Source organism: Podarcis gaigeae (genome assembly GCF_964106915.1).
Source record: "Podarcis gaigeae genome assembly, chromosome: 15".
NCBI lineage: Eukaryota > Metazoa > Chordata > Lepidosauria > Squamata > Lacertidae > Podarcis > Podarcis gaigeae.
Window position 1 is genome coordinate 33,879,314 of NC_139692.1, and position 13,860 is coordinate 33,893,173.

At 40.1% G+C, this 13,860-nt stretch overlaps 2 protein-coding genes across 3 annotated transcripts in view; one reads left to right on the forward strand and one right to left on the reverse strand.

The window, feature by feature from the left end:
* CYB5D2 (cytochrome b5 domain containing 2) overlaps window positions 1–13,860 on the forward strand; it is a 148,999-nt gene that overhangs the window by 71,412 nt on the left and 63,727 nt on the right. The gene's annotated exons all lie outside the window — the stretch shown is intronic.
* Window positions 1–13,860, reverse strand: part of UBE2G1 (ubiquitin conjugating enzyme E2 G1) — a 33,127-nt gene that overhangs the window by 8,171 nt on the left and 11,096 nt on the right. For both annotated transcript variants that reach the window (XM_083714895.1, XM_083714896.1), the window contains exon 2: window positions 3,323–3,425. In XM_083714895.1, the coding sequence (XP_083571021.1) occupies window positions 3,323–3,425 (103 nt within the window). The remainder of the gene's footprint in view (window positions 1–3,322; window positions 3,426–13,860) is intronic.

Below are 13,860 nucleotides of genomic sequence, written 5' to 3' on the forward strand. Positions count from 1 at the left end.
TACAACAACTTTCTTTTCTATTCCCAGTTTTATTTATTTATTATTAACAAAAAAATACCCCTTTAACTCACTTTCTAATTTCTTTGAGCACCTCATCTGGCCCTTTTCACTCAGAAGAGGGATACCTTCCTACACCCACTTCTCTGTAGTCCAGCCACTTTTACTCAGCATCCAATGAATCACTGGTGCCAGCACAGATCGAACCAAAAGGCTATGACATGGCTATGAAGCAAGGTAGGCAAGAAAGGAGGCACTGTGCAGACTGTGGCCCACCTGAAAGTAGCCCAAGGCCAATGTTGGGGCCCAACCCACTATTTGAGAAAAACTTATTTAATCAATTCCTTAAACTTCTTCCTCTTTAGTGAATGGCTCAATGGGTCAAGTCTTCAATTTCAATAGCAAGTACTGAAGAACCATAATGCATTTAGCCTAGGGTTTGCTAGTTTAAAAATCAGACTTAAGTGTTATGTGTGGCAAAGCCAATTGAAGTAAGTCTCACTGATTGTTAAATGGGATTCGTTTACAAGTACACATGCTTAAGCTTAGACCTTAAGTTTATCTGCCTTTTCTGCTTTCCCCCTTCACCAGTGGCGTAGCGTGGGGGGTGCAGGGGGGGCCGGCCGCACCGGGCGCAACATCTGGGGGTTAGGGAAATCCACGGGTTAGGGGGCACAAATCCACAGGTTAGGGGGCGCAAATTACTTGCCTTGCCCCGGGTGCTGATAACCCACACTACGCCACTGCCCTTCACTGTACTGATGAGGTGGTACTCAAACCACTAGGTCCAATTAATGTGTTGGTAACCACAAGTAGATAATGGTCTGGGTGGTACCGTGCCATGTTTGCTTTAAAGAAACACTGACAGAGGAAAACTAGACACAGTCCACCAATGCACCAATAGAAGTAAGACCTATCTTTACTTGCCGTACATGAACTAGCTACATATAATAGATTACAGAAATTATATGCTAACACTGCTATATGGCAAGTCTATAATGAACTCTTAAGTCTACCTGAATGTAACAATATTTTCTTTATATGAGCCCAATCAACTGAAAAGGCAAATTTTAAAAATGATTATTCACAACCCTCAGCTATTTGTTTTACTTTGCTTTGCTCTTTTGTTGTTAGGGGTATGTTGGCATTAACAAAGCACAACAACAATAATAAAAAGATTGGGATGGGGTAGAAAGAAGGGAGGAGCACGTCTACAGTACAACTCTATCCCCTGCCTCCCACCTGTCCCAATCTTTGGAATTGTAGTTTAGCTAAAGCACAATAAATTCTGATAGATATCCCTAAGGTAGAAGAGGAAAAGCAGAAAGAGAAGGGGACATGTATATTTAGTTACACTGGAACTATATTGTAGGTATGGATTTGAACACCCACTAGAACAGAAGACATCTGAACACCTTAAGACCATATGCAGATTGAAACTTTCACTAAAGGGGAATAAAAAAAAGCTTTCAGGTTTCTGTGGGTACAGGACTAGCAAACATTTGTTCCAAAGTAAGTGTTGCAGATCCACATACACGTTTCACCATCATATCTATTTAATGAATAAGCCAGCTTGTTGGCTTTGTGCCTAAAATGGCATTTTGTATGAGGCAGGTGTTAACACTAGGACAGATGCCTGAACTTGAACATATTAAATAGGAATAGTGGCAAGACATGCAGTTTCACATAATCAATGCCATTTGCAGCTAGCATCTGTTCAAGAAAGTAGCCTTGTTTTTCTGGCTCTCTTTTACATCAGGAGCACGACTAGAGAAATATTTTAATTTCCTAGGCAACAGTATCACACTTCTTTCTAGGTGCCCATGCTACCAGACACCAGATATTTTTCCAGGCCTTGCCATTTGTATACCCAGTATTTATTCCAATTAATATGCCAACAAGCAGAAAGTGATTCATTTGCCACCTTCTATTTCACAAATGGTCATAAGCACACAATTCCTCAGAATTTTTCCTTGAGAAGTTACATTTAAAGCTTTAAGTTTATCTGCCTTGTTTTTGTAGCCAAAGACGGAACAAAGACCACCCTAAGCAAACCAAATTATTCAGATCAGAGCATACAATATGGTCCCCAAGATCCTCAGGAGGGGCTCTATTTTGCTGGTTGCACCACCACCTACTCTGCATGGAAAAATGTGTATTTATGATGTACCACTTTTCTTCCATGAACTCAAGTAAATGGCAAGGGTAGTCAGTGTGAGGCCCACCAAGCAGTCTCCCATCAAGCACTGGCCAGTCCCAATACCTGCTTAGCTCTAGAAAAGTTGCTGCATTACATGCCTTAAGGTCCTAGGGATGTCTCCCAGCCATTTACACATAGAGTTGAGTATAAATGATGCAAGCTTCAGTGTTTCCTGCCTCCAAACAGCAGGAGGAGCACAACCCACTTGTCCTGTCAAACAACTCTTGACTCCAGTGTAGCACAAGTAGATACTCTCAAACAATGAGCAGATACCGATACCATCATCTTGCAATGGAAGTCCCCAAGCCTCATACATCATGGCACATGTCGTTTTTACTTGCAAACTGACAGTGCAATCCTAGGCATGTTTACTCAGAAGTAAATCCCACTGTGCTCAACACAGCTTATTTCATAATAAGTGTGTTTAAGATTGCCACCTCAATCTGCCTTATGATGCCTTAGGTACCTCCACCTGAGGAATATGGTAATAGCAATTGTCTTCTATATGAGACCCAAAATTAGAATAATATTATGTTAGCCAGCTGCCATGCTATTGTGGTTGTCAAGACCTTTTCTCTGGTCCTGAGCTTTGCTTATTGGTGCTAGCTGGATACTCAAGTGTTTCGTTTTGGGAAAATGTCTGTTTTATATGCGTACACTTTAGTTCAAGTGATAAAGGAAGATAATTTATTTAGGTCTCAAACTTCATGAACCAAAAAAAGAGAAAAGCTTGCCCTGTTCAAAACATTTATCCTTCACTCCCTCCAAAGTCTTAAGGGGAAGCTTGTATCTAGGTCTTGCTATAGTTTTGCTTTCAGTCAGTTATTCATAGTGCAAGTCTGTCCTTGTGCCCTGCAGGGAGACAGAATATTATCTACATGGAGACTGAAACAAGTAGCTAGTTTTACTTCTTACAAACACAATATTACAAGTTATCCACATTAGATTTAGGATAGAATTACTGTAACCCAGGATAATTCAGACTTCAAATACATACATTTTATACCACTATTTAATTCCCCGCTCCATGTCAAATCAGTCTTGAGAGGGCAGAAGAAGCTGGTTATCAAAATATTAGATGCTTAAGCAAGCAGGTATTTTAGTTAAACAGCTAGGGATACTTACTACAGTGTATCTGGTGGACCAATAATAAGAACTTCCCATCGATATAGATCATTGTCATCTATTAAACCTGCTGAAAATCCTTCCACTGGGTTTTTGTTGAGCTCTGTTCAAAAAAGAAAAAATATATATACTGTTATAGAAGAGGTAACATTTACATACGTCTTGTGCTTCATTTGTAACAAGCAAACAAATAACTTTCAGAGCTTATCCAAGTGCTCTTTAAGTTAGAACTCAATTGTTTTATGCCTCATTCTCAGGGTCCCTAGTTTGCTCATTATCTCCTAAACACAAAGCTCATATTCAATGATATACCAAATGCCCAACACATAAAGCCATTTCAGAGAAACCAAGTTGCTCATTCCTAGCCATATGGTCCTACTCCCCTGTGAGCCTCCAAACTGACTTGTGGCTAGATTCTTCTTCCCTGAAAGAATGACTATCTAATTACGTATGCTACAACCAACTATAAATTCCAATAAAACAGTTTAAAGTATTTTACCTTGTTATTTAGCCAAGAAGCCTGCTATGATTACCTGTACAAGCTAGTTGCCCCATGATACATAAAGGCTAGGGGCAAGGGAAAAATTGCCCCTTCTGCTTATTCTGGGCCTTCACATCTCTAGTTCCTTCCCTTGGGCAAAAAAATGATGTCTTTTATAATGCAGAATACTCATACCAAACCTGACCATCAACTTCAGTTTGTCATTATTTACTTAGGCTGTACGTTGGTCTAAAAATGTGTTTACACACTAAAGAAAATTATTGCTTTATTAAGATACAAATAAGTCAACGTTATAGGCTATCCATTAAATCATTTGTGTGAAGAATAAATCCAGATCCCAGTTGCTTTCCAGGTGCTGACTGAGAGCAGCCTAAATTGCTTGTGACCTGCAAAAGAGCACTAGTTACCACGTGAACCTGCCAGGCAACCAAGGTCAGCTTCAAAGGCCCTTCTCCGTATGTCCCCAGCTAGTGAGAGCAAGCCTTTTTTGTGGTAGTGCCTAAACTGTCAAATTAATTCCTCAATATTTCACCAGGTACCTACCAAGGTAACAAGAGGGTCAAAGTGGATCCTATTCCCTTGCATTTAGCATCCCTTCATTTTATCATGTACTTGTTGTTTTATTATGGTAGTTTGCTGCTTTTATTAACAGCTTGCCACTTCATTTTATGATTTTTAATGCTGTTTTTATGGTTTTTTAATTCATTTCTCTGTCAACCCCCTTGAGGACTTTTGAAAGTCAAAAGGTGGACATGTATTTCTTAAATAAGAAGCTATTAAACTCTTTGTGAGGCCTAGACAACCAGTTACCATTCACCCACAAGTAATGGGTATAGAACAAAGTTTTCCAAACTTTTCATGTTGTGACACACTTTTTATTTGCATCATTTAGTGACACAGTAATTCAGCTTTACTAGCAAACCAGAGGTTAAACTAACCCCTTTCCAGCCCCAGGAGGAGCATGGGGAGCGTTCGCGCAACACACCTATACACTGCAGCCGACACACTAATGTGACACACAGCTTGGAAAGCTCTGGTATAGAATTTACTTTATTTTACACAGCTTCTTTGAAGTGCAAGCAATTTTAAGAAGCCTGTTCAACTGAAGTGCATACCCTAGATCAGGGGTTCCCAAACATCATTCAGGTAGTCAGAGGCATAGCTGTGGATTTGTGATTGTTACCAAGAAATCACCAATGAATTGAAGTCAGCAATAATTATTTCCCATAACTGGCACCTGCAGTATCTTCAAACATTTACAGAAATGTTCTTAAGGTTTTGTTAGTGTAAGCATAGTCTTCTGATAAATTCAAACCTCGACTCTGTTGCAATCTAACTTCCCAATCTTACAGTCCAAATACTTGGAAGAAAGTTTAACTGAAAGTATGGGCATGCTAAGGATCTAAATATGCTTGGACAGAAGCAAAAATAAAATAAAATAAAGACTACAGGGCAGAAGCAGCCATCTTCCAGATGTTGATGGGACTACAACTCCCATCATAGCCAATGGGAAGGGATAATCAAAATTTTAGTTCAACAATATCTGGTAGTCACTACATTGGCTGCTCTGTACTAGATGGTCACAAGCCCCAGATACTAGAAACAAACAGAAATGTACACATCACATTATCTAAAAGGTCAAATAAATATGACTGTGGATGTCATTAATATACCTAGAATATATCACTTATGAGCCTTTAAAGTACATCCTGTGTATCACATTGCAATCCTTAAGAGCCACCCTATAAGTTAAGTCAGTAGTACTGCAGAATGGGAAGCTGGAAAAAATGTGGCTTGATATACAGTAATCCAAACTGGGGACTTCCCAATTTGTCTTACATCCTGATCAACATTCTGTCTGTCCCTGGTGATTTGCAGAAGGCACAGCAAGAGTTGAATGATGTTGCAACACTCTTCCAAGCCTTACTTTTTCCATACACTGATAAAATTCACTTGTCTCATTTCAATACACTTTTACAGTGTTGCCCCCCTAGTAGAGAACACAAAATCTACCCATAGTAGGAACAGCTGATTATTTTCTCGCAAATCTTTTAAACAGATTGTACAGGAAACTTGATTCAAGGTTTGCAGGATGACATAATTTGACACAGTTGTGGTAAAGGGCAAAAGCAGAGAAGGCCATGGACTTAACTGGATGCCACAACCGTGTTTCAGGTTGAAAAAAATTAGTAACTATCATGGGATCACAGAGTCGAACACGACTAAGACAACAACAAAAACTGATGCAATGGACATGGTCCAAACCACAGAGGAAGAACTATGTGCATCTCCACTAAGGTTAGCAAACAGAAGAAATAAGTTAGTTTGCATAAAGCATTTCCCTAGTTATGCTCTATTTTTTTGTTTTTCAACTGATGTTAAGAATGACCCACAGAGGGAGACAGCACTCTTGTATTTAGCAACAGCTTTAATCCCTTGGCTCCTTTGGTTTTTCTACAGTAAAGCTGCAGACTTTTGAAGTTACTCTATCTTTAATGCAGTGTTTTGAACCAAGCACAAAGTCTGTTGTACTGAAATGCCACTGTAAAGTAAATCTCAAGACCTTGCCTTCTGTGCTGTCCTCTTGTGACAAGGTTATGGCCTGAAATGGAAATCTGACTCATTCTACTCCAAGAGTGCTTTCATTTGGTACACCAAGATGGCAGTGCCAAGAATTTAAAAAACCAAGTAAACAGTTTTGACTGTACCATGGATCAGCAATCCAGTTTATAGCACAAGCTGGGATTTACAATAACTTCCACAACCAAGTCCAGGGTTATAAGCCAAAAAGGAAACCGTGGCTGGGATATGGCTTTAGTTCAAAGCTGTTATGAGCAAGCAGCACTCCATCACTGGTTTACAGGGAGAGAGCCCCCTATACAAATCCAAGTGAATCAAATTGGTACAAGTCAACAAAAATGACTAAGCAGGAAGAGCCCTATGGCTAAAGGAGCAACTATGTATGGTATATCGACTTTTCAACTTCCGTTGGTGGTTGCAGCTTGCCATTTCAAAGGAACCTGTCTGCCACAGCACTCTGAACACCAAGAAAACAAAGAAGTCAGGGCTTTCCTGAATAGCCTGTAAATGTGCAAGCTAATAGGATCATAGAATTGTAAGTCGCCTTGAGTCCATCAGGGAAAAAAGGCAGGGTATAAATAAATTTAACAACAACAGAGTTTGAAGGGACCCATAGGGGCATCTAGTTCCACCCTCTTCAGTGTAGGACTTGCAACTAAATAATCCCTGACAGATGGCCATCCAAGTTCTGTTTAAAAACCTCCAATGAAAGAGTATCCACCACCTTAGATCAATTATCCCATCAACTGTTCAACTTTAGTATTTTGTTTCTGGTGCTGTGTCTAACTTAAATTGTCAATTCAACAGGGCCTGTCTATATATTTTATGCAGCACCTAGTTTTTAAGTGCTATAAATATAAGCTGAGAAAACCAATACCTACAACTGTTGATTTCAGGGAGATTTATTATTACATAGAAAAGAATACCAATAAACCATCACATATAAAACAATAGAAAAGCACAGTGCTGATGAGAGATGGGGTGGAAACTGTTGCTAAGATCATTTGGTTCTTTCAGTCTACTGTCTTGCCTGTATTCTTTGTTTACATAGAAAATTTTAATTTTTGTCCTTATTGGACTTTAGCTTTGTTTGCTTTATGATGGAGCTGCTATTTTGTTATTTACTGAACTTGTTTTTATGGATTCTGTATTTTTTCTATATTATTTTATCCATATATTTCTATATTGTTGTTATTGTCCCCTGCTCTGGAACTGAAAATACTCAATGAAGAGCAGGTTATAAATACTTAAATGATTAAAAATAATTTAAATTAAATTAAAACCAGCCAACAACTGAAATTGTGGCATTCAACTTCATAGTGGAGGCACCTAGGAAATATATAAATACAGTGGTACCTCAGGTTAAGAACTTAATTCGTTCCAGAGGTCCATTCTTAACCTGAAGCACCACTTTAGCTAATGGGACCTCCCGTTGCCGCCATGCTGCCAGAGCACAATTTCTGTTCTCATCCTGAAGCAAAGTTCTTAACCCGAGGTACTATTTCTGGGTTAGCGGAGTCTGTAACCTGAAGCGTCTGTTACCCGAGGTACCACTATATGGTGAAAAAGGTGAAGGGCTCCATGAAAAATGATTTTGGCAATCCCACCCGCCATTGAACCCATTGAGTTCTGACTATAAGTGATTTTGGCTTTAGACGCAATACCCCCATGTAAGTTGTGGGCCTAATGTACTTGCCTGTTAAGCCCTAATGGTTTGAAATTCAACACCAACACCCTGAACTAGATTTGGAAACAGTGCAGCTATCAGCAAGGCTCATTTAATGCTGGTGAGATACACTACAATATGTGGTCCTAGTTAGCAATCTAGTTGCTTTATTTTATACTACGGTAACTTCAGTTTCTGATCAATATTCAAAAGAAAGCCCCACAAATAACACACTGCAACAATCCAAATGAGGGTTTACCAGAAACTATGCCTGAACTATCCCTGCTTAGGAAAGGCTACAACTTCTGCATCAACCTAGGCTTGTAAAAGATGCACAACATCAGTAAGGCCTCCACTGGGGCTCCAATGGCACCGATACAGCTAGGAGAACCTTAGAGATGTGCACCTGACCTATCAGGCAAGTCCAGCCCCATCCATAACAGGTTAAACACCTTATCATTATAAACCAACAAAACTCCTACACAGCAGTACACAGCTTTGCTTCCTCATTCCTTGAATTTGTAACCAAAGCTTAGATCAGTATTCTAGTACTGCATTGCCCCATGTGAACTAAACTACTGCAACATGCAAAATCGTATGCTACCTACTGGTTTCTTTGGACGCTAACATTCTACTTTAATCCAGACCCAGTGCTCAGTAACATGGTTGCAAGAGGGCTGTTCCCCTCTGGCCACTGTAGGCTTTGCAAGGCAATAAAGCAACAAGAATGCTGAGGAAAGGTCCTTTTTACATCACTATACTCCCAGCACCTCCACAACGTTCTTTATAAAGAGTTCCATAACCCAGCAGCAGCTGATACCATCTGTCCGCTGAGGCCTTAACAACTCAAGGAACATCCTATTCAAGGAAGAGAAGATAAGCTTTAGTGAGAACTTCAGCGATTCCCAATTAGCTAATTGGGACCCCTGTTTTTCAGGGGTCTGAAAGTATTGTGGACCTTTTTTCTCCCCAAAAGCCAACACACAGACCACCTACTTTTGCAAATTTTGATATCTCTATGGTAGTTTTGTTATGTGTTATGTGGGTTACACAGACCCCTGGTGTCTGTGGGCCACCAATTGGGAACCACTGATCTAGAACATTTTGTTACCTAATTCTACTATGCAAACAGCTTTAACATCATATCTATAGATCTGTTCCAAGACACTGGCAACTACAGACACAGGAATATTTGCTTTCTCAAATTTCCACCAGATATTTAAAATCTCCACTTTATTGCAATGTCAGTGCCTACCATCACCTCTTTTTCCAAGACTCCCAAGGTGTCCAATGACATTGGAAGGCTGTCTTACCACTTTTCACTATAGCTTGTAGCTATCAAAAAGGTGGCTCCCTTAAAAAATAAACAATACCAGACTTCTGGAATACTGTCTTGAAAGTCCTGCTTCCATTTAACTTTATATTACTGCTATTTAACAAGATCTACAGAATTGCTAGTATCTGGTATATCTTAGCATATTATTTCAATTTATTTATTACGAATAAAGCCCCTTATTATTTAAGCACTAAGTTATACAAGCAGTAACCATGTCACTCCTTCCCATAAAAGCATCCCAAAACATTTATCACAGTAAACATGTACTTTGGGGTTAATGATACACTAGATAAGCTGGAGATCACCAGCAAACCAGCTATGTTTGAGCTGAGGAAATTCAGTAGTGATGCTGAATACACAAACTAGTCATCAGTTATCAGATGAGGGCCACTGAAAAGCACAGGAATCAAGCTGCAAAAAAGCTGGTTTGGGGTGCAGCTATTTGGATCTACATGAGCAACAATGTTAAACTGATCCAAATTTGACATACTAATGCTTACTTGCCAGGAAGGCTGATTTAGGAAGATGAAGAACTACAGCTTTGTAAGAGATTAGACAACTGTACACCTGTTTCAGAATGGATTAAGTTTTCCATTAAGAACAAGTGGCCATACAAGTTATTCTTACCTGTAACACAAAAATGGGAAGGCGGAACCCACTGCATAATGCCAGTGTACGGTTACAGAACCAAAGATTTAAAACTGTAGTATAGAGTGAAAGTAACGTAAACATTTTGCTAGTTTCTGAAGAATGTGAAATTGTTTCAATTTATTTTATGGGAAGCAACAAATAAATGAAATTTAAATAAACAAGATTGTCCCTTCAACATTCTGCACCCCTTAGTGCTACAGTACTTTTCGGTGCCAGGTATACAATTTACAACATTAGAAATTTTGTCTATAAATTCATAACTAGCTGTGGCAAAGTCTTCAAACCAAATAGCAGGAATAAAAAAGTAAATCTTTTCAAAACAGTCAGCATAAAACTGGGCACAGCAGCTTTAGTTCAGATTCCAACTAGGGAACATAGGATGATCAGCTGCTATACAGCTATACAGAGTCAAGCCATTAGTTCACATAGCTCAGTACTTTCTACACCATGGGTCGGCAAACTAAGGCCCACAGGCCGGATCAGGACCAACTGCCTTCTGGATCCGGCCCGTGGACAGATCAGGAATCACCAGTGGGTGTGTTCTTTCCCTCTCCCTCACAGGGCGATGGCGGTGCCTCCTCCTCTCTCCCTCCTCCTGGCTTCTCCCCGCCCTGCCTAGAGGAGGAAGGGGGCTGGGCTTTGTTGGTGCCAGCAGCAGCAGAGCTCGAGCAGCTGCCATTTTAAGAAGCCCATCTCCGGAGCCCTTTCGTGCACCGCTCATCGTCCAGCCCCCGCTGCCAGCCCCTGCAGCTCGCAAGACATACGTAAGCAGCCACCAGGGCTCATCCGGTGCTGTGGAGAAGGGAGGGGAGAGTCATGGGGGTGCATGGCTTATAGTCCAGCCACCCAGAAGGTATGAGGGACAGGGGACCAGCCCCCTGCTGAAAAGGTTTGCTGACCCCTGGTCTACACTGACTGAACAATAGCTCTCCAGAGTTTTTGGCATGACTCTTTCCCAGCCCTACTTGGAAACACCAGGGATGAAACCTGGGATCTTCTGCTTCTAAGGCATCTACTCTTCTGAGCTACAGCCCTCCCATTGAATTTAGGATGTAGCTGCTATCCTTATCTGGCCCCCAAGCCATTTTTTTCTGGCCACCCAAGACACCATAAATTCTGGCAGCATCAGCAATTAAAAAAAAAAGTAAAGTAGACACAGGCAGAGCCCAGCACCTTGATGAGAATGGAAATTGTCCCCAATCCTGGACATCAGAGTAATTATTTGATGACTGAAGTAAAAGCACTGAGTCACCCCAGTAAGTTATGGGGAGAGAATATGTTCCTGTGTGTGCAGTTTGACCACACAAACTTTGCTCGTACCCGTATCTGGCATGCAGCCCTGAAGTGTGAATATAACCCTTGGGTCAAAAAAAAGACGAGTTACCTCTCATTTAAGGAACTGGATGAGCTTTTTAAGGGTTCCAATACTTGCAGCAAAACTGTAACAGGTTCATGGACCAAACAGAAGCCATTTTCCTGCTTTCAGTTGCACCATGTTGCATTGTGCCCTTTTAAGTACAAAATAGATATTAGAATCAATTTCTTGAGGAAGTTTGGCTACATACATGGGTCATTCAAAATCCATTTATAGCCAGCATACTGGGAGACCACTCTAAATCACTGCTGTAGGTTGACACCTTGAACAACAGTAGTCTTTTCAGAATTATGCAGCGGCTTGTGTATTTTGCATGTGCACGCACAGACACCATACTGTAACATATGAAAGCATCCATTCATGCATATTTTTTGGCTCAACTCTCTAGGGAGCAAGCAAAATGTTGTCATAAGTCCAAAACTGATCATACTCCTAGTACACAAGTGATTAGGCTAGATGCAAGTTTTGGTGGGAGGAAGTAAGCTCATTAGATAGTAAGTGGTTCTACCAACAAGAGAACTCAAGAATTCCAAAGAGTAAATATCCTGACTGACTGGATTAGGGCATGACCTCTTAAACTGAGAAGATAACCTAAATGAACATCAATCAATCAGTTTCCAAAACAAAAGGGATTCACTGTGGAGGAATAGCTATTTAAATCAACAAGACCATCTACTCACTAAGCTTAGCTTCTCTTTCCTGTTTTGTCTAACCACCAATAGCAGCAGTTGTAAAACAGCTCTGATGCCTCAGCTCAGGCTTGCCAACACTCTGTGCTCTCACAAATTGCAGTTGTTTTATTTTACACTTGGCTCAGCACAGGCCTGCTTGTTTATCTTTCCCACAAGCTAAACTTAACAGTACGGGAGACCCTTCTGCCAATCCAATACTTCTTCCACTTCTGTATCACTGCCCTGTATTTCAAAAACAGGTATGAATTGAGCATGTTGGCCTGTGTTCTCAAACTGTGAAAGTCTATGGAGACATGGTCACTAATGCAAATGGTGCAAACTTGTTACTGAGACTGACTAATGAAACATGTCTCTAGCTTGCATCAAGCATGAACGGTTTGCTGCTGCTTTCTAGTCAGGAAATACATGAAGAGTTTGCAGAAACAGTGTCAAAAGCTGCTAAGGCAAACCTTTATTTCTTCATGACATTTTTACTTCCTTAGAAATCCTTACAATATTTTATTTTGTCCAGTGCTCAGAGAACATGCAACTTTTCAGCAGGAATTATGACAAGAAAGGGGAACATAGAGAAATCAAGTCTATTTATTGTGTCAAGAACTTAAACAAAAAGAAAAGTTACACAGCACAATTGCTAGTACGAATCTTTGGAATACCGGTAGCTTCTATTCTGCCATGGGAACTTGAATGTTTAATAAAATTACCATGTTGCCTAATAAAATTCATTAAAAAACAGTTTAGCTAAAATAATTATTAAAAAGGCAACTATTACTAAGGCAATAAAACTCAAGCAGGATAACCCAGTAATAATGTTCACAAAAGACTACAATCATATTGAATTGGGCACATAAAGTTGTGCAAAACAAATATTTATACAGTGGTACCTCAGGTTACATACGCTTCAGGTTACATATGCTTCAGGTTACAGACTCCACTAACCCAGAAATAGTGCTTCAGGTTAAGAACTTTGCTTCAGGATGAGAACAGAAATTGTGCTCCGGCGGTGCAGCAGCAGCAGGAGGTCCCCATTAGCTAAAGTGGTGCTTCAGGTTTAGAACAGTTTCAGGTTAAGTACGGATCTCCGGAACGAATTAAGTACTTAACCCGAGGTACCACTGTAATTTTTCATTTATAATGGCATTTAAGTGGATTATTACCATAACCTTTTGCTTCATAATGCTCCAATAGGAATTGACACTCAAATTCAAGTTGACAGTATTTAATCCAGGCATAGGCAAACTTGGCCCTCCAGATGTTTTGGGACTACAACTCCCATCATCCCTAGATAACAGGACCAGTGGTCAGGGATGATGGGAATTATAGTCTCAAAGCATTTGGAGGGCCGAGTTTGCCTATGCCTGATTTAATCACTTCATATTTGGACTTGTCATCTTCCTTAGATTTGTGCACATGTAAAAAAAAAAATACAAAGTTTAGTTTCCACTAAGCCACCTTTGGTTGCCTGCCCGCCGAAATACAAAAAGTGGCCACATTTCTGAATCAGAAGCTGTATATTCTTCTAATGCTGATTAGTCAAAAAGTTTGTCTTTTCAAATTGATGTAAAACAGCTCAGAATTGTAGCTAGTTTCATTCCCAGTATTTTGGATCCAGTTGCTTCTATATAAAGATTAGCTTTATGTATTGATGATGGATATTATTGCTGAAAACCATTTCCTGAAGCTTTTGAGATTTATTAGGCCGTGTCCAACTAAGTTCAACTCCAAGTAGATTCATTGAA